This window comes from Antechinus flavipes, chromosome 6, assembly GCF_016432865.1.
Source record: "Antechinus flavipes isolate AdamAnt ecotype Samford, QLD, Australia chromosome 6, AdamAnt_v2, whole genome shotgun sequence".
NCBI classification, from domain to species: Eukaryota; Metazoa; Chordata; class Mammalia; order Dasyuromorphia; family Dasyuridae; genus Antechinus; species Antechinus flavipes.
In genome coordinates, this window is record NC_067403.1 from 76,373,599 (window position 1) to 76,397,293 (window position 23,695).

Genomic DNA, 23,695 nt, shown 5'->3' on the forward strand with positions numbered 1-23,695 from the left:
GTACTGGCAGCTTTTAATACTAATGACAGGACATTTTTAATCATACCAAAAACGAAAGACATGGGCTTACAAGGAAGAATAATTTATTTTGTGAAACTGATGTAATCTGAGGGAGGCAGGGATATTACAGAGAGTGTTGGATGGGCACGTAGTAAAATAGAATATAGTCAACTATTCCTGGTGAGATTGGATCTTGGTAGAAAACTTGAAATGCAAATATAAGAGTCAAAAGAAATCTAGAAAGGTGAATTTATTTCACACAAATAAATAGGCAATATGATATGACAGTGATGATGTTCTGATAGAGGGAAAAGAAACAATGATATATTTGAAATATATAAAAAGGATTTAAGTAAGAAAAACAGAGGATCCGAGGGTGGGTTGGTTCTGTTCCAAATATTTTAATTTGAGAAATAGAAGGAGGTGTAAAAGAATCCACTAGTTTAGAAAGGGAGTAGGGAGGAGAGGGAAGGGAAAAAGAAAGGAAGAGAGAGCTGGATTGTCAGAGGTTATCCATTAACTGAGGAATAATAAACTGGTATATTAATGTAATGAAATAGTACTGTGCTATAAGAATGTGGACATATCAACTGTGTCTTTAGAATGACAATAATAAAGCAAGTTACCTACATCTTCACAGAAAGATATGAACTCAAGATGCAGAAAGAAACATATTTTGAAAATGGCCACTGTGTGGGTTTGTTTTGCTTGACTATGCTATTTGTTACAAGGATTTTCCACTTTGTTTTTAATTGGGAGGAGAATTGAGGAAGTAAGGGGAGTGGGTTAGAAATAGGGATGTCAAAAAATAAGACTCTTGTGTCACCTACACAAAACTGACTATGTATTAAGGCATAAAAAACCTCACAAACAAATGAAGAAAAAGAGAACTACTATATCCTTTTTCAGATAAGGATGCAATAAAAATTACATGTATTAAAGGGCCACGAAAAAGAGACCCAAAGTTAATTGGAAACTAAATAATCTAATCCTTAAGAATGAGTGGGTCAAACAATAAATCATAGAAACAATTGATAATTATGTCCAAATGAACAGCAATAATGAGATAACATACCAAAATTTATGGGATGCAACCAAAGTTCTTAGGGGAAATTTTATATCTTTAGATGCTTACAAGAATAAAATAGAGAAAGAGATCAATGAATTGGACATACAACCGAAAAAAACTAGAAAAAAGAACAAATTTTAAATCCCCAATTAAAAACCAAATTAAAAATTCTGAAAATCAAAGGAGAGATTAATAAAGTTGAAATTAAGAAAACTATTGAACTAATGAAAAAACCCAACAAAGTAGATAAACATTTGGTTGATTTGATTAGAAAATAAAAGAAGAAAACTAAAGTACCAGTATCAACAATGAAGAAGGAATTAAAGCAATAATTAGGAGTTATTTTGTCAAATTGTATGCCAAAAAATCAGATAATCTAAGTGAAATGGATGAATACATATACAAATATAGGTTGGCAAGATAACAGGTGAGGAAATAAATTATTTAAAAGTCCCATTTTTAGAAAAAAAAATTGAATAAGTCATCAACGAACTCTAAGAAAAAAAATCTCCAGCGTCAGATTTTACATAGGAATTATACCAAACATTAAAAAAAATTAATTCCAATACTAATAAGCTAACCAGAAAAATAGGAGGGAAAGGAGTCTATTCCTTTTATGACACAAATATGGTGCTGATACCTAAATCAGAGAAAGAAAAAAGTATATCAATTTCCTTAATGAATATTGATATAAAAATTTCAAAATATTAGCAAAGAGATTACAGCAATTTATCACCAGGATAACAGACTATGAACAAGTAGGATTTATGCCAGAAATGCAGAGCTGGTGGGAAAACCATCAGCAAAAATGATCATATCAATAAGCAAACTAACAGAAATCATATGATACATGCAGGAAAAAAAATCTGACAAAATACAACATTCATTCTTATTAAAAAACACTAGAAAGCAAAGTAATAAATGGAGTTTTCCTTAACAGTACCAATCCTAAAACTATATTATAAAGCAGTAGTCATCAAAATCATTTGGTACTGGCTAAGAAATGAGTGATAGTTCAGTAAAATAGGTTAGGTTTACAAGACACAATAGTCAATAACTATAGTAATCTAGTGTTTGATAAATTCAAAGACTCCAGTTTTTGGATAAGAACTTACTGCTTGACAAAAATTAATGGGAAAACTGGAAAATAGTATGGCAGAAACTAGGTATTGATCAACATCTAACACCCTATACCAAAAGTTGATAAGGTCAAAATGGGTTCATAAAAGATGAAACTATAGGCAAATTAGGAGAACAAGGGATAGTCTGCCTCTCAGTTCTATGGAGAAAGGAGGAATTTATAGTCAAAGAGAAACTAAAGAACATTATGAAATGCAAAATGATTAATGCTGATTACATTAAATTAATAAAGTTTTTACATGAACAAAAATGTAGCCAAGATTATAAGAGAAGCGGAAAGCTGGGAAAAGATTTTTACAGCCAATGTTTCTGATAAAGGCCTCATTTCTGAAATATATAGACAACTGACTAAAATTTATAAGAATACAAGCCACTCCCCAGTTGATAAATGGTCAAAGGATATGAGCAAAAAATTTTCAGAAGAAGAAATTAAAGCCATTTCTAATGATATGAAAAAATGCTCTAAATCACTATTGATCAGAGAAATACAAATTAAGATAACTCTGAAGTACCACTTCACACTTCTCAGATTGGCTAAGATGATAGGAAAAGATAATGATGAATGTGGGAAGGGATGTGAGAAAACCAGGAAATCAATACATTGTTGGTGGAGTTGTGAAGTGCTCCAACCATTCTGGAGAGCAATTTGGAACTATGCCCTATAGGCTATAAAACTGTGTATGTCCTTTGGTCCAGCTGTGTTTCTACTGGGCTTATACCCCAAAGAGATCTTAAAGGAGGGAAAGGGATCTACATGTGCAATAATGTTTGTGGCAGCCCTTTTTGTAGTTTCTAGAAGCTGGAAACTGAGTGGATGCCCATCAATTGGGAGAATGGCTGAACAAGTTATGGTACATAAATGTAATGGAATATTATTGCTCTGTAAGAAATGACCAGCAGGATGATTTCAGAGAGGTCAGGAGAGACTTACATGAACTGAGTGAAGTGAGCAGAACCAAGAAAACATTGTATATAGCAATACCAAGATTATGTGATGATCGGTTCTGATGGCCATGGCTCTTTTCAACAGTGAGATGATTTTCAAGGAAATATGAATAGATTTGTGATGGAAAGGGCCATCCATATCCAGAGAGAGAACTATGGAAACTGAATGTGGATCAAAGCATAGTATTTTTCTCTTTTTTGTTAATGTTTTCTTTTTTTTTCCTTTTTTGTTTTTTTCCCTTTGATATTATTTTTCTTACACAGCATGATGAATATGGAAATACATTTAGAAGAATTGCATATGTTTACCCTATATCAGATCGCTTGCTGTCTTGGAGATGGAGTGGAGGAAGGAAAGGAAGACAAATTTAGAAGAGAAGATTTTACAAAGATGAACGTTGGAAAACTACCTTTGCTGTTTTTTTACTTTAAAAAGAGGGCCATTGTAATATTTTTGAAAATACACACACAAAAAAAAACAAAATTTTAAAGGAAGCACCAATGAGTAGGACAATTTTCATAGTGCCATACTATATTTATTATTAATAATAACAATTAACATCTGAAAGCATTGACTGTGTCAGGCACTATGCTAAGTATTTTATAGTTTTTATCTCATTTGATCCTCACAAAAACCCTTGGAGGTAGGCGCTATATTATTATATTATTATGTTTATGTTTTTGCTATATTATCTAGGCAAATACAGCATTGTAAAAGCTAATTAATATTGAACAGTCAAATTGGACTGGGATGCCAGTCACTGGAGGTTAACAGTGACAGGGGAAAACCTCCTAGAATGAGGATTCAATCAATCTCTCAAGCACATTCTAGTACTCTGGTATAGCCAGCTTCTGTCTCTCTCTCTCTCTCTGTATTTAATATACACATACATATAAATGCACATGCGTGCACACATACAAAGAAGTAATGGACTCAAGATGCAGATAGAAATTGCTTTACTATGCCTATTTGTTATAAGAATTTTCTCCCTATGCTTTTAATTGGGGAGGAGAGCTTAGAAAGTTATACACACACATACACACACACACACACGTACATATTCCTATGTATAAACATACATATATACACATATATACATACTTATATACATATATTCAATGGTTTCTATTTTTCTTAACATTAAATTATTTGTGTTTGTTGATAATTAAGTTCATTTAAAAAGACTTTTAAAACTAAGTAGAAGATTCTGATTCTGAATTAAAACAGGAAACTTAAGGAAAATGGATAGTTGATAATGCCAATAAGAAATCAGTATATTAAGAGGAAAGAGATACATTTTAGGAGAAATGATTATCAATTTCACTTTTAGGCAAATTGAATTTGAGTTGACATGAGTCACCTTTGAGTTACAGTTGAAGATATAGAGATAATTCAGAAGAGAGAACAAAATCAGATATAAAAATTCAATTGTCATCTTTATAGAGGTGATAATTAAAGCTATGGGAATAGATAAAATTGCTGAGACTATGTACAAGCAGAGAAACTACTTTTCCTTCAAAACTCAGATAAATACTATCTTTCAAGTAGAAATTGATATCTCCTTTCTCTAAATTCTTGTATCAATTTGTTTGTGTGACTTGTGTTGTTATTATTTTTTTTGAGTTTTATTATATTTATTTGTGGATGTTTTATCTTCATGCTCCATGAAAACAAGGACCATATCTGTTTTAAAAATTGAATGTTGAATTAAATTGACATAATTGAAATAAATTGACATAGTGTACTTGAACATAAAAAAAAAAGATTTGTTATTAAAGGATTTGACTACCCATCTAAACCAGTGGTAAAGACTACAGCAACTGGTCCAAAAACTATTAACTCTTCTTCCATAAACTTTGGAGACAAAACAGGCAAAACTTTAACCCTCAGTCATCACCAGGATTATAAAAAGAATTTTTATACTAAAGGGACCATAAAGAAGTTATGGAATCAATGAAAATTTACACATAAACTTTGTAAGTTATTATTTAAGATAAAATATTTTATAAGAACATCTCAGTCGACTTCCGGTTAAGATGGCGGAGAGGAGGCTCACAGTTGCATAAGCTCCGCGCTTTCTCTCACTATCCACTTCATTACAAGCCTCTGAATCAATGCTTGACTGAAAAAAACCCACAAATAGTTACCAAGAGAAGCCATCCTTGAGATCCGCCAAGAAAGGTCTGCTGGGGCGGTTTTAGATCGGGCGCAGGCTGAGGGCAGCGGCAGTGAGAGCACGGGAGCAGACTGGAGAGGGGGTGGGGAGTGATCGCAGCTGTCTCTGCGGGGAGAGCTTCGCTACAGGTTTGGAACCTGCAGCAAGTCAACAGCCCAGCAGAGAAGCTAAAAACACCGGGGCTGAAGAACACAACCGCAAACAGCTGGAGTCTCTCAGGACCTGGCCGCCCCCCCCCTTCCCCCCCCTCAGTGACTCAGCACGCTTTGGGATCTCAGAGTGCAGGCGCAGCACAGTCCTGCTAGTGCCTCACTGCTGGCCCCTGCAGTCTGTAGAGGAAGCTCGATAACACACCCAGCCCCCCCCCCAAAAGAAAGACTCCAGTTTTTTCTGTTTTTCTTTGGTAGTTTGTCTCTGATTAATAGACAGAATGAGCAAGAAGCTGAAGAGGACTTTAACCCTAGACAGCTTCTACACAGATAGAGAGCAGACTCTAAATCCTGAGGAGACTAAAAACAGGCAGTCCCCAGGTAATTCCCCAAAGGAGGAGATCGTCTGTTCCTCAGCACAGATGAACCTCATAGAAGTGATTAAAAAGGCTCTCACAAGGGAGCTAGAAGAAAAATGGGGAAAGCAGAGTGAGGCTTGGCAAAAGGAGAAGGAAGCTTGGGAAAAGGAGAGGGAGGCTTGGCAAAAGAGCCTGGAGAAGTCAGTTAAAGAGAGAGTGGATAAAGAAGTAAAATCCTTGAAAAATAGGATTAGTGAACTGGAAAACAAAATTGGCGAAATGGAAAAAAATTCCACAGAACAAAAGAACTCAATTGGACAATTAGAGAAAGATTTTAAAAAAGTGAGTGAAGAGAATACTTCACTGAAAATCAGAATTGAACAAGTGGAATTGAATGACTCGAGGAGACAAGAAGAATCAGTCAAGCAAATCCAAAAAAATCAAACAATGGAGAAAAATGTGAAATACCTTCTGGGAAAGACAACAGACCTGGAAAACAGATCCAGGAGAGACAATCTGAGAATCATTGGACTCCCAGAAAAACATGATGAAAAAAAGAGCCTGGACACTGTCTTCCAGGAAATCATCAAAGAGAACTGCCCAGAAGTCATAGGAACAGAGGAAAAAATAAACATTGAAAGGATTCATCGATCACCCACTGAAAGGGATCCTAAAATCAAAACACCAAGGAATATAGTGGCCAAATGCCAGAACCCTCAGATGAAAGAAAAAATATTGCAAGCGGCTAGAAAAACCCAATTCAAGTATCAAGGAGCCACAATAAGGATCACCCAGGATCTGGCAGCATCCACATTAAAAGATCGAAGGGCCTGGAATATGATATTCCGAAAGGCTAAGGAACTTGGTATGCAACCAAAAATAACTTACCCAGCGAGAATGAGCATCTTTTTCCAGGGAAGAAGATGGACATTCAACGAAGTAAGCGCATTTCATCTATTTCTGATGAAAAAACCAGAACTTAACAAAAAGTTTGATCTACAAATATAGAACTCAAGAGAAATCTAAAAAGGTAAAGATTAATCTTGGGAACTATATTTTGACTATATAGATGCATAAAGAATACATGTATACCTTGTTCTAGAAATTGATGTGGAAAGGACATTGTACCAGAAAAAGGGTAAAGTGGGGGTAGTACATCTCATGAAGAGGCATAGGAAACCTATTATATTTGAGAGAAAGAATGGAGGGGGATGAATATAGTGGGTATCTTACTGCCTTCAGAATTGGCTTTAAGTGAAAAATCTTAAGACATATTCAATCTATGGTGAAACTTCTCCCATCTCATTGAAAAGTGAGAAGGGAAAAGTGGAAAGGAAAGGAATAAGCTAAGCGGAAGGGAATACGGGAACTGGGAGGGAAAGGGGTAAGATAGGGGGAGGAACTCTAAGGCGGGGGGAGGGACACTAAAAAGGGAGGGCCGTGAGAAACAAGGGGTGCTCACAAGCTTAATACTTGGAAGGGGGGAAAGGGGAAAGAAGGGAGGAAAGCATAAACCGGGGTTAACAAGATGGCAAGTAATACAGAATTGGTCATTCTAACCATAAATGTGAACGGGGTAAACTCCCCCATAAAGAGGAAGCGGTTAGCAGAATGGATTAAAAGCCAGAATCCTACAATATGTTGTTTACAGGAAACACACCTGAAGCGGGGAGATACATGCAGGTTAAAGGTAAAAGGTTGGAGCAAAATCTACTATGCTTCAGGTGAAGTCAAAAAAGCAGGGGTAGCCATCCTGATCTCAGATCAAGCTAAAGCAAAAATTGACCTAATTAAAAGAGATAAGGAAGGACACTATATCTTGCTAAAGGGTAGCATGGATAATGAAGCACTATCTATATTAAACATATATGCACCAAGTGGGGTAGCATCTAAATTCTTAAAAGAGAAACTAAGAGAGCTGCAAGAAGAAATAGACAGTAAAACTATAATAGTGGGAGATCTTAACCTTGCACTCTCAGAATTAGATAAATCAAACCAGAAAATAAATAAGAAAGAAGTCAAAGAGGTAAACAGAATACTAGAAAAGCTAGATATGATAGATCTCTGGAGAAAATGTAATGGAGACAGAAAGGAATACACTTTCTTTTCAGCAGTTCATGGAACCTATACAAAAATTGACCATATATTAGGACATAAAAACCTCAAACTCAAATGTAGTAAGGCAGAAATAGTAAACGCATCCTTTTCAGACCACGATGCAATGAAAATTACATTCAACAAAAAAGCAGGGGGAAGTAGACCAAAAAATAATTGGAAACTAAATAATCTCATACTAAAGAATGATTGGGTAAAACAGCAAATCATAGACATAATTAATAACTTCACCCAAGAAAACGATAATAATGAGACATCATACCAAAATGTATGGGATGCAGCCAAAGCGGTAATAAGGGGAAATTTTATATCTCTAGAGGCCTATTTGTATAAAAGAGAGAAAGAGAAGGTCAATGAATTGGGTTGCAATTAAAAATGCTAGAAAAGGAACAAATTAAAAACCCCCAGTCAAACACTAAACTTGAAATTCTAAAAGTAAAAGGTGAGATCAATAAAATTGAAAGTAAAAAAACTATTGAATTGATCAATAAAACTAAGAGTTGGTTCTATGAAAAAACCAACAAAATAGACAAACCCTTAGTAAATCTGATTAAAAAAAGGAAAGAGGAAAATCAAATTGTTAGTCTTAAAAATGAAAAGGGAGAACTCACCACTAACGAAGAGGAAATTAGAGCAATAATTAGGAGTTACTTTGCCCAACTTTATGCCAATAAATTCGACAACTTAAATGAAATAGAAAAATACCTCCAAAAATACAGCTTGCCCAAACTAACAGAGGAAGAAGTAAATATCCTAAACAGTCCCATCTCAGAAAAAGAAATAGAACAAACTATCAATCAACTCCCTAAGAAAAAATCCCCAGGACCAGATGGATTTACATGTGAATTCTACCAAACATTTAAAGAACAATTAACTCCAATGTTATATAAACTATTTGAAAAAATAGGGATTGAAGGAGTCCTACCAAACTCCTTTTATGACACAGATATGGTACTGATACCTAAACCAGGTAGGCTGAAAACAGAGAAAGAAAATTATAGACCAATCTCCCTAATGAATATTGATGCTAAAATCTTAAATAAAATATTAGCAAAAAGATTACAGAAAATTGTCACCAGGATAATACACTATGACCAAGTAGGATTTATACCAGGAATGCAGGGCTGGTTCAATATTAGGAAAACTATTAGCATAATTGACTATATCAATAACCAAACAAACAAAAACCATATGATCATCTCAATAGATGCAGAAAAAGCATTTGATAAAATCCAACATCCATTCCTAATAAAAACACTTGAGAGCATAGGAATAAATGGACTTTTCCTTAAAATAGTCAGGAGCATATATTTAAAACCATCAGTAAGCATCATATGCAATGGGGAAAAACTGGAACCTTTCCCAGTAAGATCTGGAGTGAAGCAAGGTTGCCCACTATCACCATTATTATTTAATATCGTATTAGAAACACTAGCCTCGGCAATAAGAGTCGAGAAAGATATAAAAGGAATTAGAGTAGGCAATGAGGAAACCAAACTATCACTCTTTGCAGATGATATGATGGTATACCTAGAGAACCCCAGAGATTCTACCAAAAAGCTATTGGAAATAATTCATAATTTTAGCAAAGTAGCTGGCTACAAAATAAATCCCCATAAATCCTCAGCATTTTTATACATCACCAACAAAACCCAACAGCAAGAGATACAAAGAGAAATTCCATTCAGAATAACTGTTGATACCATAAAATATTTGGGAATCTATCTACCAAAGGAAAGTCAGGAATTATATGAGCAAAATTATAAAAAAGTCTCCACACAAATAAAGTCAGACTTAAATAATTGGAAAAATATTAAGTGCTCTTGGATTGGCCGAGCGAACATAATAAAGATGACAATACTCCCTAAACTAATCTATTTATTTAGTGCTATACCAATCAGACTTCCAAGAAAATATTTTATTGATCTAGAAAAAATAACAACAAAATTCATATGGAACAATAAAAAGTCGAGAATCTCAAGGGAACTAATGAAAAAAAAATCAAATGAAGGTGGCCTAGCTGTACCTGATCTAAAATTATATTATAAAGCAGCAGTCACCAAAACCATTTGGTATTGGCTAAGAAATAGATTAGTGGATCAGTGGAAAAGGCTAGGCTCACAAGACAGAATAGTCAATTATAGCAATCTAGTGTTTGACAAACCCAAAGCCCCTAACTTCTGGGAAAAGAATTCAATATTTGATAAAAACTGCTGGGATAATTGGAAATTAGTATGGCAGAAATTAGGCATGGACCCACACTTAACACCATATACCAAGATAAGATCAAAATGGGTCTATGACCTAGGCATAAAGAACGAGACTATAAATATATTAGAGGAACATAGAATAGTTTATCTCTCAGACTTGTGGAGGAGAAAGAAATTTGTGACCAAAGATGAACTAGAGACCATTACTGATCACAGAATAGAAAATTTTGATTACATCAAATTAAAAAGCCTTTGTACAAATAAAACTAATGCAAACAAGATTAGAAGGGAAACAACAAACTGGGAAAACATTTTCACAGTTAAAGGTTCTGATAAAGGCCTCATTTCCAAAATATATAGAGAACTGACTCAAATTTATAAGAAATCAAGCCATTCTCCAATTGATAAATGGTCAAAGGATATGAACAGACAATTTTCAGAGGATGAGATTGAAACTATTACCACTCATATGAAAGAGTGTTCCAAATCATTATTGATCAGAGAAATGCAAATTAAGACAACTCTGAGATACCACTACACACCTGTCAGATTGGCTAAGATGACAGGAAAAAATAATGATGAATGTTGGAGGGGATGCGGGAAAACTGGGACACTAATGCATTGTTGGTGGAGTTGTGAACGAATCCAACCATTCTGGAGAGCAATCTGGAATTATGCCCAAAAAATTATCAAAATGTGCATATCCTTTGATCCAGCAGTGTTTCTATTGGGCTTATATCCCAAAGAAATACTAAAGAAGGGAAAGGGACCTGTATGTGCCAAAATGTTTGTAGCAGCCCTGTTTGTAGTGGCTAGAAACTGGAAAATGAATGGATGCCCATCAATTGGAGAATGGCTGGGTAAATTGTGGTATATGAATGTTATGGAATATTATTGTTCTGTAAGAAATGACCAGCAGGATGAATACAGAGAGGCTTGGAGAGACCTTCATGAACTGATGCTAAGTGAAATGAGCAGAACCAGGAGATCATTATACACTTCGACAACGATATTGTATGAGGACATATTTTGATGGAAGTGGATTTCTTTGACAAAGAGACCTGAGTTTCAATTGATAAATGACGGACAAAAGCAGCTACACCCAAAGAAAGAACACTGGGAAACGAATGTGAACTATCTGCATTTTTGTTTTTCTTCCCGGATTATTTATACCTTCTGAATCCAATTCTCCCTACGCAACAAGAGAACTGTTCGGTTCTGCAAACATATATTGTATCTAGGATATACTGCAACATATCCAACATATAAAGGACTGCTTGCCATCTAGGAGAGGGGGTGGAGGGAGGGAGGGGAAAAAAATCGGAACAGAAATGAGTGTCAATATAATGTAATTATTAAATAAAAAAATTTAAAAAAAAAAAAAAAAAAGAACATCTCAGTTGCAAAAAAAAAAAAAAAACACCAAATTTCAAATTATTTATTTATTTATTTATTTATTTGCTGAGGCAATTGGGGTTAAGTGACTTGCCCAGGGTCACACAGCTAGGAAGTGTTAAGTGTCAGAGGTCAGATTTGAACTCAGGTCCTCCTGACTTCAGAACTAGTGCTCTATTCACTGAGCCACCTAGCTGCCCCCTTAATATTTTTAAAAAGGAAATGAGGTAAAAAATACCATTATGATAAAAGGTGGTGAAATAAAGAGGTAATGTAGGGAGTGGTACCAACTTTACCACCTGAAAAAAATTAAGGAATTAGTCTAAGTGCATGTCAAAACTTTGAAACTGTTCCTTATACCAATTTCATAAAATGATCTCTGAATCAGAGAGCTCTTCACCATTTTTCTATCCTGGACCCATTTGGAAATCTCTGAAGCCTATGAATCGTTAGTGCATAATATTTTTAAGCCAACAATTTTTTAAAATATACAATTACAAGGGAATCCAATTATATTGAATACAATTAATATATTTACAAATAAATATATAGAGATACATAAAATAAGTTCATCAACCTAGGTTAGGAATTTCTGCTGAGATACCTAGATTAACCTTAGCATGTGTGCAATACATTTTCTATCACTGACTTCTTAAAAAGAAATTTATCAGGGCTCTGTGGCTTGGCATATATAGTTGGTAATTAATAATTTCCTATTGCCTTATTGATTGAATTTTTTAAAAAACCTGATGTAGATCACAAGCATATAAATAAAAGGAAATGAGCAGGAAAAACCAGGCAATTATGACAATATTCTTATTCTTGGTACTTATGAAGATTTTTTTTCTCCATGAGACAGCTTTCAAATGGACTTTTTTTTTATTTCTATGAAGGATGAATTTAAAACCATCTTAGAGAAAAGAGTAATCAGGCATAGAAAAATATAATGAAATTCTTCATGGTGAGTTGATTCAGATACCTCACAAAAATGTTACTATGGATATACAAAGATTCTGACACCAGATTATCCTAATAAAGTTGATATTAAGCACCTCAGGGGAAATTAAACTTAAACTTGTCTCTGAGATTTTATAAAGCTGAGTTACTATGATATATACATATATATGTATATGTACATGTATGTGTGTGAGTATATGTGTGTATGTGTGTATACACACACACACACATACATACATATATATGACACTGGGAATTGTATGATGATGTTTCAAAAGAAGTTTCTGTGCTTCTTGGTAGGTTAGAACCAACATTTTGAAGAGGAAGATAGATAAAATTGACTATATTTGAAGAGAAAGAAAATGATTGTTTTCTGATATAATTAGTCATAGCAGAATTTTCTGTCAATGTATAGTAAGAGTAAAACCAAAGATCAATATCAACATAAAATTAGAAATTAGGGCTAGAAATAAGAATAAAATGCTGTGAACAATTATAATTTTTGTAATGTGGCATACAAATTAGACTTTAATGCCAAGTGGGACATAGAAAAAAAAAAGCAAAAATAAAAATTTAACCAGCATAAAGCAGTCATCACAAAAAGGAAGCTAAAGGAGCTTAGAAACTTTAGTAGCCAATAATCACTAACTCTTTGCCTAGCAAATGGAGATGACAAGAATATGCAAAGTGATTTGTAAAATATGGGGGAGGAAGATGGAAGATCATGAGCAATGTTGTCTTATACAAGGATGAAAAATCACAGGGAAAAAAGAATTTGTAGAAAATTTGGCATGAGACTTAAATGAGCCACACCATCCCATAGGCATTTAGAGATGAAACTAGTAAGAGGACAATGTCTAGACTTGAAAAGGAATATTGAAAAGGTAATATATCTAAAATAATATTTCTATAATAATTTATTTCAAATATTGTTCTCTAGAGAAACTTCCTGATTAAGTCTCAGTCTCTATATGGAAAAATAGAAATAGTAAAAATGGCATTTAGATAGATTAAGTCTGAAAGAACAAGGAGGGCAAATAAAAGTTGCGCCAAGAAAAATCTTTCCTGGGAACAAAATCTTGAAAGTCCCAAGAAATTATTTTAAAAGGTATCTCAGGGAGAGTAAGACTATCAAAGAACAGAAAAATCCCAGTCAATAACTCAAATAGAACATCAACAACACCTAACTAGATGCATACTTTCTTCATTAACTTTTAATAGCATGTTGTACATCTACAGCAAAGCTATCCTCATTGTTAATTGAAAAGGGAAAAAAAAGTTTTTCCAAATGTTTACATTGTTCAATCATTTTCAGTCATATCCAACTTTTTGTGATCCCTTTTGGGAATTTCTTGATAGAAATTATGGAGCAGTCTGCCATTTCCTTCTCCAGCTCATTTTACAGACAAGGAAACTGAGACAAACAGGATAGATTTGAATTCAGGAAGACGAGTTCCAAGCTTGGTATTCCATCCACAGTGTCATCTAGATGTTCCTAAATATTTAAAAAGAGCAGGCTAAATCTTTGCAGGCACATAATTGTATAAAAGTATAAAAAAGACAAAATTAAACTTTTTATTGTATGTTGATTACAAAGGAAGGAAGGAACAAAGGAAGGAAGGAAGTTTGATACTCGCTGAATATAATAGGCTAAATAAAATCATATTGAATCACTTACCAATCAAGAAAGTCCAGTCTTCAGGCAGGAGTTAGTTCCAAAGTTGACTAAAGTAACTTTCCCCAGGAATAAGGGTAAGAGAGATTTGTGGAATTCCAGTCTGGAAAGTGCTATTCCAGATGGACAGAAGAGAAGTAGATGTAGGGCTAATAGCAAGATGGCCAGTATAGTCTAGTAGAATGAAACATGAAGCTTTGGTATCATGGGTTTGTTTTGGGGCATGATGAGCATGGGATTGTCTGATATAATCCAGATAGAGGACTAGGTATATAAATATGGGAGTCATTCTAAAAGATGGCAATTCAAATTTCTCCTATTCTGTTTATATCAGTTGTTTGCCTTTTGCCTTCACTACTAGATTATAAATTCTGGAGGATAAAAGTTGATTTATTCATCTTTAAAACCTAAAGCCTCATCAGTAGCTTGCACATAAGTGTTTCCTGAATATGATGTGACAATAATCTCCACATTACAGGGATCACTCAAATCAACTCAAGGATATTTCACAGGAAGATCCTGAGCCTGGGAGTCAAAAGTCTTGGATTCTGATTTCCAAATACTGAATAACTTTGGACAACAACTCTATTAAGTTTGTTGTTTTTTATTAAGTCTATTAGCTTTATTAAGTATTAAGTTATTTAGGGGTAGGTACTGTATGTGGTCTATAAGCTGGGTCCAGAGCTCAAAAGAAGAAAGAAAATAGATTAAACTGCATTTGGGAAATTGTACAATGTTTTCAATGTTTACAAAAACCCAAGGAGTCGGTATAAACATTATTTTGGTGATGTTTTTGTAATTATGAATATTGGAATACTATTATAATCTCCAAGGAATTAAAATGTACTGTATTCCCTTAATAAATGTTGAATAAATGATAAGTATTTATTTAGCAGCTAAGTAACTCGGTGAATTGAATTCTAGGCCTGGAATCAAGAATGCTTAAGTTTAAATGCTATCTCAGACATTTACTAATTTTGTGAGCCTGGACAAGTCACTTAAGCTCTGTTTGTCTAAATCCACTGGAGAAGGAAATGGCAAATTGCTCCAGTATCTATGTCAAGAAAATCTCAGAGATGGTATGGCACACAAGGTCATGAAATCTTGGTAAGACTTAAAAAATTGAACATTTCATTAACACTTCTATGCTAAGCACTAATTGAATGAGAGACTAAGTTTATTAAATACCCACTTAGAACAAGGTCCTGTGATAAGTGACAGTAATAGAAAGACAGAAATTAAATAACCATGTACATAAAGGGCTTATATTATCTTTACTAATAGTTCAGATAACTGAATATTTCACACAGTTAGTATTTGATTTAAAAAATAATGACTAAGCAACTATTTCAAAATATTAATAGACCCAGTTTAGAAGAACTCTTAAACATATTGATTACCTTGATGATTACTCTTGCCAGTCTTCTCCGTACAAGCCACCCCCTAACAGCAGCCTGAATTAAGATGATTGCTTTCAGGACCTTTTTGCTTATTCTGCCTTTATGCTTTCGGAGTTGAGGGTGGAAGGCAATATAAATGTCAACGTGTGGCCCAACTCTGTCAACATCACCATCATAAGCAGATATTTTGGGCCTAGAAATTAAAATGAAAAGGTTTGGGATTTTTTTTTTTAAGTAACAATAAGCAATAAGTTGGAGCAATAGATAGAGCCTGGAATTAGGGAGACCAGAGATCAAAGTTGACCTCAGACACTTACCACCCGTGGGACTCCGAATGAGACACTTACCCTCTGTTTGCCTCTGGAGAAGAAAATGAAATTACCCCTACCGGCCCCCAGTGTTTTTGCCAAGAAACTCCCATGGACAGGGTTAGCGTAAGGTCCACAGGATGAGTCAGGTGCAGTTGAACATCAAATAGCAACAGAGACGCTAGGTGGTGCCATAGAGCAGGCCGGGCCTGGAAGCTCAGGCTCAGACTTGGATTATTGGTGACCTTGCACAGGATACTTCATCTGTCTGCCATCTTTAACTCTGAAATGAAGGTAACACTTCCCTTCCAGGATCAAAGGAAACAATATTTAAAAAGCACTGGGCATAGTGCCTGGAACAGAGCAAGCACTAAATAAATTTATTATCATCATTATCATCAGAATTCATTAATTTTTTATTATTTAAAATCTATGTATTTAAATAAGCTTAAAACTATTGATATAATGGACATCACTATATAATTGCCTATTATCCATTTAAGTCTTCTAAAGGAAATGTGTAATTAATTATTCTACCATTCAGTGAGATTTTTTTTTCCTCCATTTACTTCTATACTGAAGGGATATTCTGCAAGATCCTTAAAATACATGTGTGTCTACATATATACATATATACATAGATATGTTTATATGAGGAAGAAGACTAGACTCCAAATTAATCTCCAAAGGAAGATTAATGTTAAATCTACAAACAAAATCAATGTAGTTAAAATTAGAAAGGAAATAAATTGTGAGGAGGGGAGGAACTTTACAGCAAATATCTCTGATAAAAGTCTGATATTCAAAGAACAGGAGTAGGAACTTTTCTTTCATTTTATCAGGGAAGTTTTAGATGAAGCTATTTCCTTTACCAATGAAGATAGGCACCCTCTCTGTTTCAGTTGCCTAGAGTTCTGATAGGTTAAATAATTGTCTATATGTAAATACACATATGTGTGTGTAGTATAAGTATATATATATATATATAATGAAATTGATAAAATATATAAAACCCAGAGTTTTTAATCCATTAGATAAATGGTCAAAAAAATATGAAAGGGATATGAAAGGATAATGTAAACTTAAGGGGCTATATTATGGTCTAACCCTTTTGTAAAATATACCTAAAGAGTCACCAAATTAGACATATCTCCTCTCCCCCTCCCCATTTTTTTTGCTAGGCAATAGGAGTATTACATGACTTGCCCAAGGTCACACAGCTAGAAAGTATTACGTATCTGAGGCTGAATTTGAACTCAGATCTTCCTGGCTTTAGGACCAGTACTCTATTCATTGTGCCATATAGCTGTCCCCAGATGAGACATATGTTGATCCAATAATACCATTATTTGGTATTATTACATCCAAATGGAGAGCAAAAGAAAAGAATTTTTATATATACAAAAATATTTTTAGCAACCCTTTTTTTGTTGTGGCAAAGAATTTAAACAAAATAGGTACCTGTCAAATGGGGAATGGCTGAATAACTTATGATATAAGGATATGATTTAATATTACTGGGCTTTAAGAAACGATTAAAAAGACAGATTCAAAGAAAACTTTTATGAAATAATAAAGAATGAGCTGGGCAGAACCAAGATAAAAGTTTGCAAAATGACTAAAAATTTGTAAAGAAAAACAGCTTAGCCTTAAGAACTAAGATTAGTACAAACAATTATAGGACTTTGAAGACTAAGCTTTTCACTTTTGGATATAGCACTGATGGACTAATGTATAGAATGAGAAGTGTGTTTTCAGACATGACCAATGTATGGATTATTTGTAATATGTATATTTTACTAATAAGAACTTTTTTGGAGGAAAGAAAGATATGGGAAAGAGAGAGATGATAATCATACTAAAAATGGAAGAAGAAAAAAAGAACATTAAAGAATAATTTGAAAATACATAAAAGGGAACAGAAGAAAGCTCAGAAAGTTACATAGAAAACAAGAACAATGTGGAAACAACTTTGTCAAATTTGAAATATCTTTTAAAAGCTTTACTGGAGGAAAACATGCATTAAAAAGTTCAAAGTTTTTTTCTTGCATATTGAAATATTCTTTTTTTTGTTAAATTCATAATAAAAATTTTAAATTTTAAAAGCTATATCATAACAAGAAAGACTTGTTTCACTCATCTCTCTTGTTTCATGAGAAAAATGCATTCCAATGACACAGTATAAATAACTGGAACACAATAGGTGCTTCATAAATGATTTTTTAATTGAAGTAAGATAGAGTTGTGCTATTTATCAATATTTGTAGATGTGAAAATCTACAAACATTAGAAGGAAAACAAGGTAGAAAGCATTTGGACAAGGATAAAAAGATGGAGGGACAAAATTCATACAAATACTGGTATATGGTTAACAACTGGATCTCTAGGAGAAAAAAATTCTCATGACATTTTCAAGTTTAATCTGAAGTATTAACATTTTCCCATCATTTTATTAAATGTAGATAGTCAATAAAATAATAAATTAAGCCCTAAATTTGTAGCATTTACCAATTTGGAGGTACAAATACAATGAAAATTTAACAGTCATCTCTCACAAGCTGACAAAAGCTAAGCTATAGCACATTCCTGAGTATAATTCAGATCACCTGGCTAGTTGGGTGGTGGAATGGATAATAGATTTCAGATACAACTTATCCAACTAGCACAGATATATGATAGAATGACACACTCAGCACTGACTGAAGAGAACATTAGAGATTAATCCATCAAATGAGGAAACTAGCCTAGAGAAGGTTAAGTGATTATATGCCCAAGGCCATCCTGGGAATAAGTGACAGAGTTGATACTTGAACCACATCTTCTAATTCCAAATCCAGACTTCTTTTCAATGTACTCATGGGTCAAGTCAAGTCAGAGAAAATGGAAGATCCCAAGAAAATAATTCTGATAACATACTGGAAGATAATATCAAAGGGGTAGGGGGAGATATAGAGAAGGAGTGGCAAAAAAACTGAATTGTGTCAGTAACTGCTTAGTTAGAAGTGAATTTCAGAAAACATGTAAGGAATTAAAATTAAAGATGGGTACAAAAGTTTGTTTAAAAAAATACGAAAGAAATAAAAGATTCTTTTTAGCTATCCTGGAAGGAACAAGAAATGGAAAAATACATTTAATACTTAGTTTAGAATGGGAGTTCTACTAAGGTCTGAAAACTTGTCATTTAAATGTGTTTGTGTGTGTGTGTGTGTGTGTGTGAATGCATGCACACACATACTTAGTACAAATATATGTTGTTATTCAGTCATTTCAGTCATGTCTAACATTTTGTGACTCTATTTGCCGTTTTCTTGGCAAAGACAGTGGAGTGATTTGCCATTTCCTTCTTCAGTTCATTTTATAGATAAGAAAGCTGAGACAGGTTAAAATGACTTGCTCAGGATTGCCCAATTGGTAACTTACTCTGCCCATGTTTGAAGTCAGGAAGACCTGACTACAGCCCAGCACTTTCTCCACTGTACCACCTAGCTGCCATATGTGTGTGTGTGTGTGTGTATGTATGTATATGTACACACATATGTATTACATATATTTACACATACATATATGGCTGTAAATGCAATGTACTATATTATTTATAATTTTATTTAAGTATATGATATATACATATTTTTTATATTTGTATGTGTTTATATATGAGAGACAATTGTATTTTAATATAACTAGTTTCCTTTGAAATCCATTTTATTCATTTCAGTTTCTGAGAAGAAATCCATAGGCTTTATTGGGCAGCCAAGAGTCCATGGCAGAAAAAGCGTTAAAAGGCTCTTGCTTTAATCAAATGTGACACAACAATGGATTGGGGGGGGGCGGGGAGGTGAAGAGGTGCAGCTTCTCTTTTCAGTACCAAGTTGAATGATCCTCAAGATAGAGAAGAAATATCAGAAAAGACACACATGGAATTGAAACACAAGATGAGGAAAGTGAAAAGTGCAAGGAAGTTCCCATACATGCTAGTTAAGGGTTCTTCATCATCAACATGGTCTGTCCTACACAGAGCTCAAATGGAAGAAGGATTTCCTGTACAAAGTTAGGTACTCTGGTAGCTCCAGACAATGTATAATAGGTAGAAATGCGAGATAGCTTTCCCTTTTCCTCGAGAATGTTTTATTTCAATCACTCTTTTCCTTCTAAGTCTATCAATGACTACTTTTAAGCACCTACTATGTACTAAGCACTGAGCCAGAAACTGGAAATACAAGGACAAAAATGAAACACTCAGTCTGGACATCACTGAGATGGAAAAGATTTTCCTTTTATAAAGTTTCTCAACCTTCAAAAGTCTGTAGGACTCATTACATCATGCTTTTGAAGGAAGCCTTTAGAAAGGAAAATAAAGAGCCAATTAAGTGGCAAACATAGAGTAACCATTTTTTTATTTTTAAAATAAATTTTGTCAATATTTAGGTTTTCTTAATCATATACAAGTATATGTATATATTTTCCTATTGTTTTCCCCATACCTCTGACCCATTATAGTAAAGTATGAAATACTTTATGTAATAAGATATGAAAAAAGAAAGAAAAAAGTTCTGCAAAACTAAATACCATATGAAAATAATAAGCTACATTTGTATAGTATCTCACATGTCCAGATTTACCAGTTTCTGTAAAGGAATAGGGTTAGCCGTAGACGAATTTAAAAAATGTGGGGCATAGGGTTAGATGTCTTCTTATATCTTTCTGTAGACCAACTTAAGAAGGGGGGGCAACAGTAATTTTCCCATGCCCACTTTTCAAGTACACACTAAAAATCTCTGAGAAAGATGACAGGAATCTAAATTTAAAATTGGGAGAGACCTTAAGGTCATCTAAGCCAAACCTCTTAATTTACAGATAAGGAAACTGAGGTTTAGAAAGATGAGATTTGTCCAAGGTTATACAGATTATGACTAGCAGAAGAGATTCCAATCCCAATTCTGAGGTTCTTTCTAACTACAATAAGAATGGGAATAATAAGGTCAATAGGAAAATTTGGCTTTCTCCTTTTAGATATGATAAATTCATGGATCAGAGCTTCAAATCAAATAATATTTTCATAAAAAACAAGAAAAAATAAGATTACACATCAGAAAAGATATAGAAATAAATTAGTAAGTTAATCACGTCTGAACTTTAGACACTAGTTTTGGCACAATATCTACAATGGGAATTTCCTTTCAGCTTTTAATGCTTAGAAGAGGCTATATATTAAATATTAAATCAGTTTTAGAGTTTGGTTCAGATATTGCTACTAATTAGTTTTGGCTGATACTGAAGTATTTTGTATGCCCCATTTATAAAAGCACTGTTTGCCCATCTGTTCCTGGGTTGAAAGTGATTAAAGGATACTTATTTTGGCTGTTATAAAAGCCAGATACTTTTCAAGCTGCAAATATGTGACAAACCCAACTAGAGTTGCCAACTTCAGAAAGATATTATAAGAGATTGGTGGTATCTTCTTCCCCCACTCTTCTTCCAAAGGACATTATGGAAAAGTAAATAGTGCCCATCTCCTGATTAGACTAGCAGGCCTGCTTGGTCCAAATGTCTTGCAATTTTGTTCTAATTTACACAATTTGCTCTGATTTGGATGTTCTGCTACCAAACGGTATTGAGGGCTTTCTGCTTCCTGCATGTGCAGCCTTGGAAGAGAAGCATGTGATAAACTCGTGCTCAGAATGTAACTTCAGTACCAAAGAAAACACATTCATGTTATTCCTTCATCCCAACTCAAATTTCAACCCCCCTTCAAAAAAAAAAAAAATCAGGGATGTTCCCACGCAAAACACTGTATGCAAATCAGACATGGACAGACTGTTTTTGCCAGATTAAGAATGTAATACATTCCTAATATACAATTAGAGTTTTGCCTCAATATTAATTATGTTCCCTAAACCAACTCTATGACCCAATGCTTCATAACACAGGAGTTAATGGCTTTAACCTTAGCCCTCTATCTTTTTATTATTATTATTATTATAACTTTTTATTGACAGAACCCATGCCTGGGTAATTTTTTTTTACATTATCCCTTGCACTTCTGTTCCGACTTTTCCCCTCCCTCCCTTCACCCCCTCCCCGAGATGGCAAGCATCTATACATGTTGAATATGTCATCGTATATCCTAGATACAATATATGTGTGCAGAACCGAAGTTCTCTTGTTGCACAGGAAGAATTGGATTCAGAATTAGCCCTCTATCTTTAAAAATCAAAGAATACTAGGAGGTAAAAGGGACTTTGAGAGCATGTTGGCCATATCTCTTATTTTAATATATATGAGAAAATGGGTCTGGAGAGATTAGATAATGGCTGATTAGTGGCAAAACTGAGATCACTGAGGCAATTCTTGATTATTCAACTTTAGTCCTGGGCAAAATTTTGGACTAGACTGAAATTTGCTCTTCTACCTATTAACAATACCTTTCTGTGCCCCTCTTTGTTTACTACAAAGTTTCTTAACCTGAACAACTTATTATTTTTGTAGCTATTTCATTTTGATTCTTTTGAAATTATATATACTTTATTTTATGCATTTAAAGGCATTTGAAAAGAAGGTTCTTCAAGCCTCATCAGATGCTCAAAGGGGACCATGACACAAAAGATTAAAATCTACTGCTCTACTATGTATAAAGCAATCTAATTTAGGTAAAACGCAAAGATTTAATAAGATACAGTACCTGCCTTTAATGTCTTTATTTCTTCCTGTGGCAATTAGGGTTAAGTGACTTGCCCAAGGTCACACAGCCAGGAAGTGTTAAGTGTCTGAGATCAGATTTGAACTCAGATCCTCCTGACTTCAGGACTGGTGCTCTATTCACTGCGCTACCTAGTGCCTGTTTCAATATCTTTACAAAAAGAGATATGACAGACACACATAACTAAAGTGAAAAATAATACTTAAGACCAACTTACTGTCAAAAATCTTAAGGCAAAATTGATGAGGGAAAGAATGGAAGTTTCAACGTTTTTTAGAATAACTGATATTTCAAGTGAGCTATAATGGATGAAGTTAAACCTAGCAGAGAATCATGGCTTCCTATAATAATCTTTTTCTGTTGGTCTTTGATTATGGAAATTTGGTATTTACAGGTATTTGTCAAGTTCTGAATAACAACAACAACAACAAAAACTTGTTTAAGAAGAAAAAAAAGAAAAAGTAGGAACTCAACATTCCAGGACAGAGAGTATAGAATATTTCAATCATCATTAATAGTCCCATTCTACATTTGAGCTCCTCAAGTGATAGATGATCTTATCTTCATGATGTCCCTGAGTTCCTAGTCCTAGGGAATCAGTTCTTTTTTTCTTGCTCTCCTTCCTATAGAAGCACTACCATGCTGGAAAATTCCTTCTATCCCCCAAGCTACCATTCTCTCAAAGAATATTCTTGTTCCCGTAGTGCTATTGTCTCCAGAAGAAAAAAATCTGGTTAAACTAATTCTCCAAGAAATTTCTCCCATTCATTTGTCAATTCCTTAAGAACAACTCCTGTGTACTCCTTTATTTTTGTATCTAAAACCTAATTAGTGATTGTACATATTATATCAGGACTCTTCACTTACATTTCCCTTCCTTTCTCAGACAAAATTCTAAAGGAAATAAAAGTTTTCTACAATAATTGTTTCTATTTCCTCTCCTTGCTCAAGCCTTTATGGTCTGCCTCTTGACTTTATCGAGTGAAACCTCTCTCCAAAGTTACCAGTGATGTAATTGTTAAATCTGATTATCTTTTCCTGGTCCTCATTCTTCTCAACTTTAACTGCTGCATTTGAAACTGCTGGCCGTATTCTTCTC

General features: G+C 34.0%; 1 protein-coding gene across 1 annotated transcript in view; it reads right to left on the reverse strand.

Moving 5' to 3' along the window:
- The window catches only part of IQCM (IQ motif containing M), a 371,357-nt gene that overhangs the window by 267,764 nt on the left and 79,898 nt on the right, over nucleotides 1-23,695 (reverse strand). Inside the window, exon 4 of the mRNA XM_051964483.1 lies at nucleotides 15,592-15,784. Within this exon, the coding sequence (XP_051820443.1) occupies nucleotides 15,592-15,784 (193 nt within the window). The remainder of the gene's footprint in view (nucleotides 1-15,591; nucleotides 15,785-23,695) is intronic.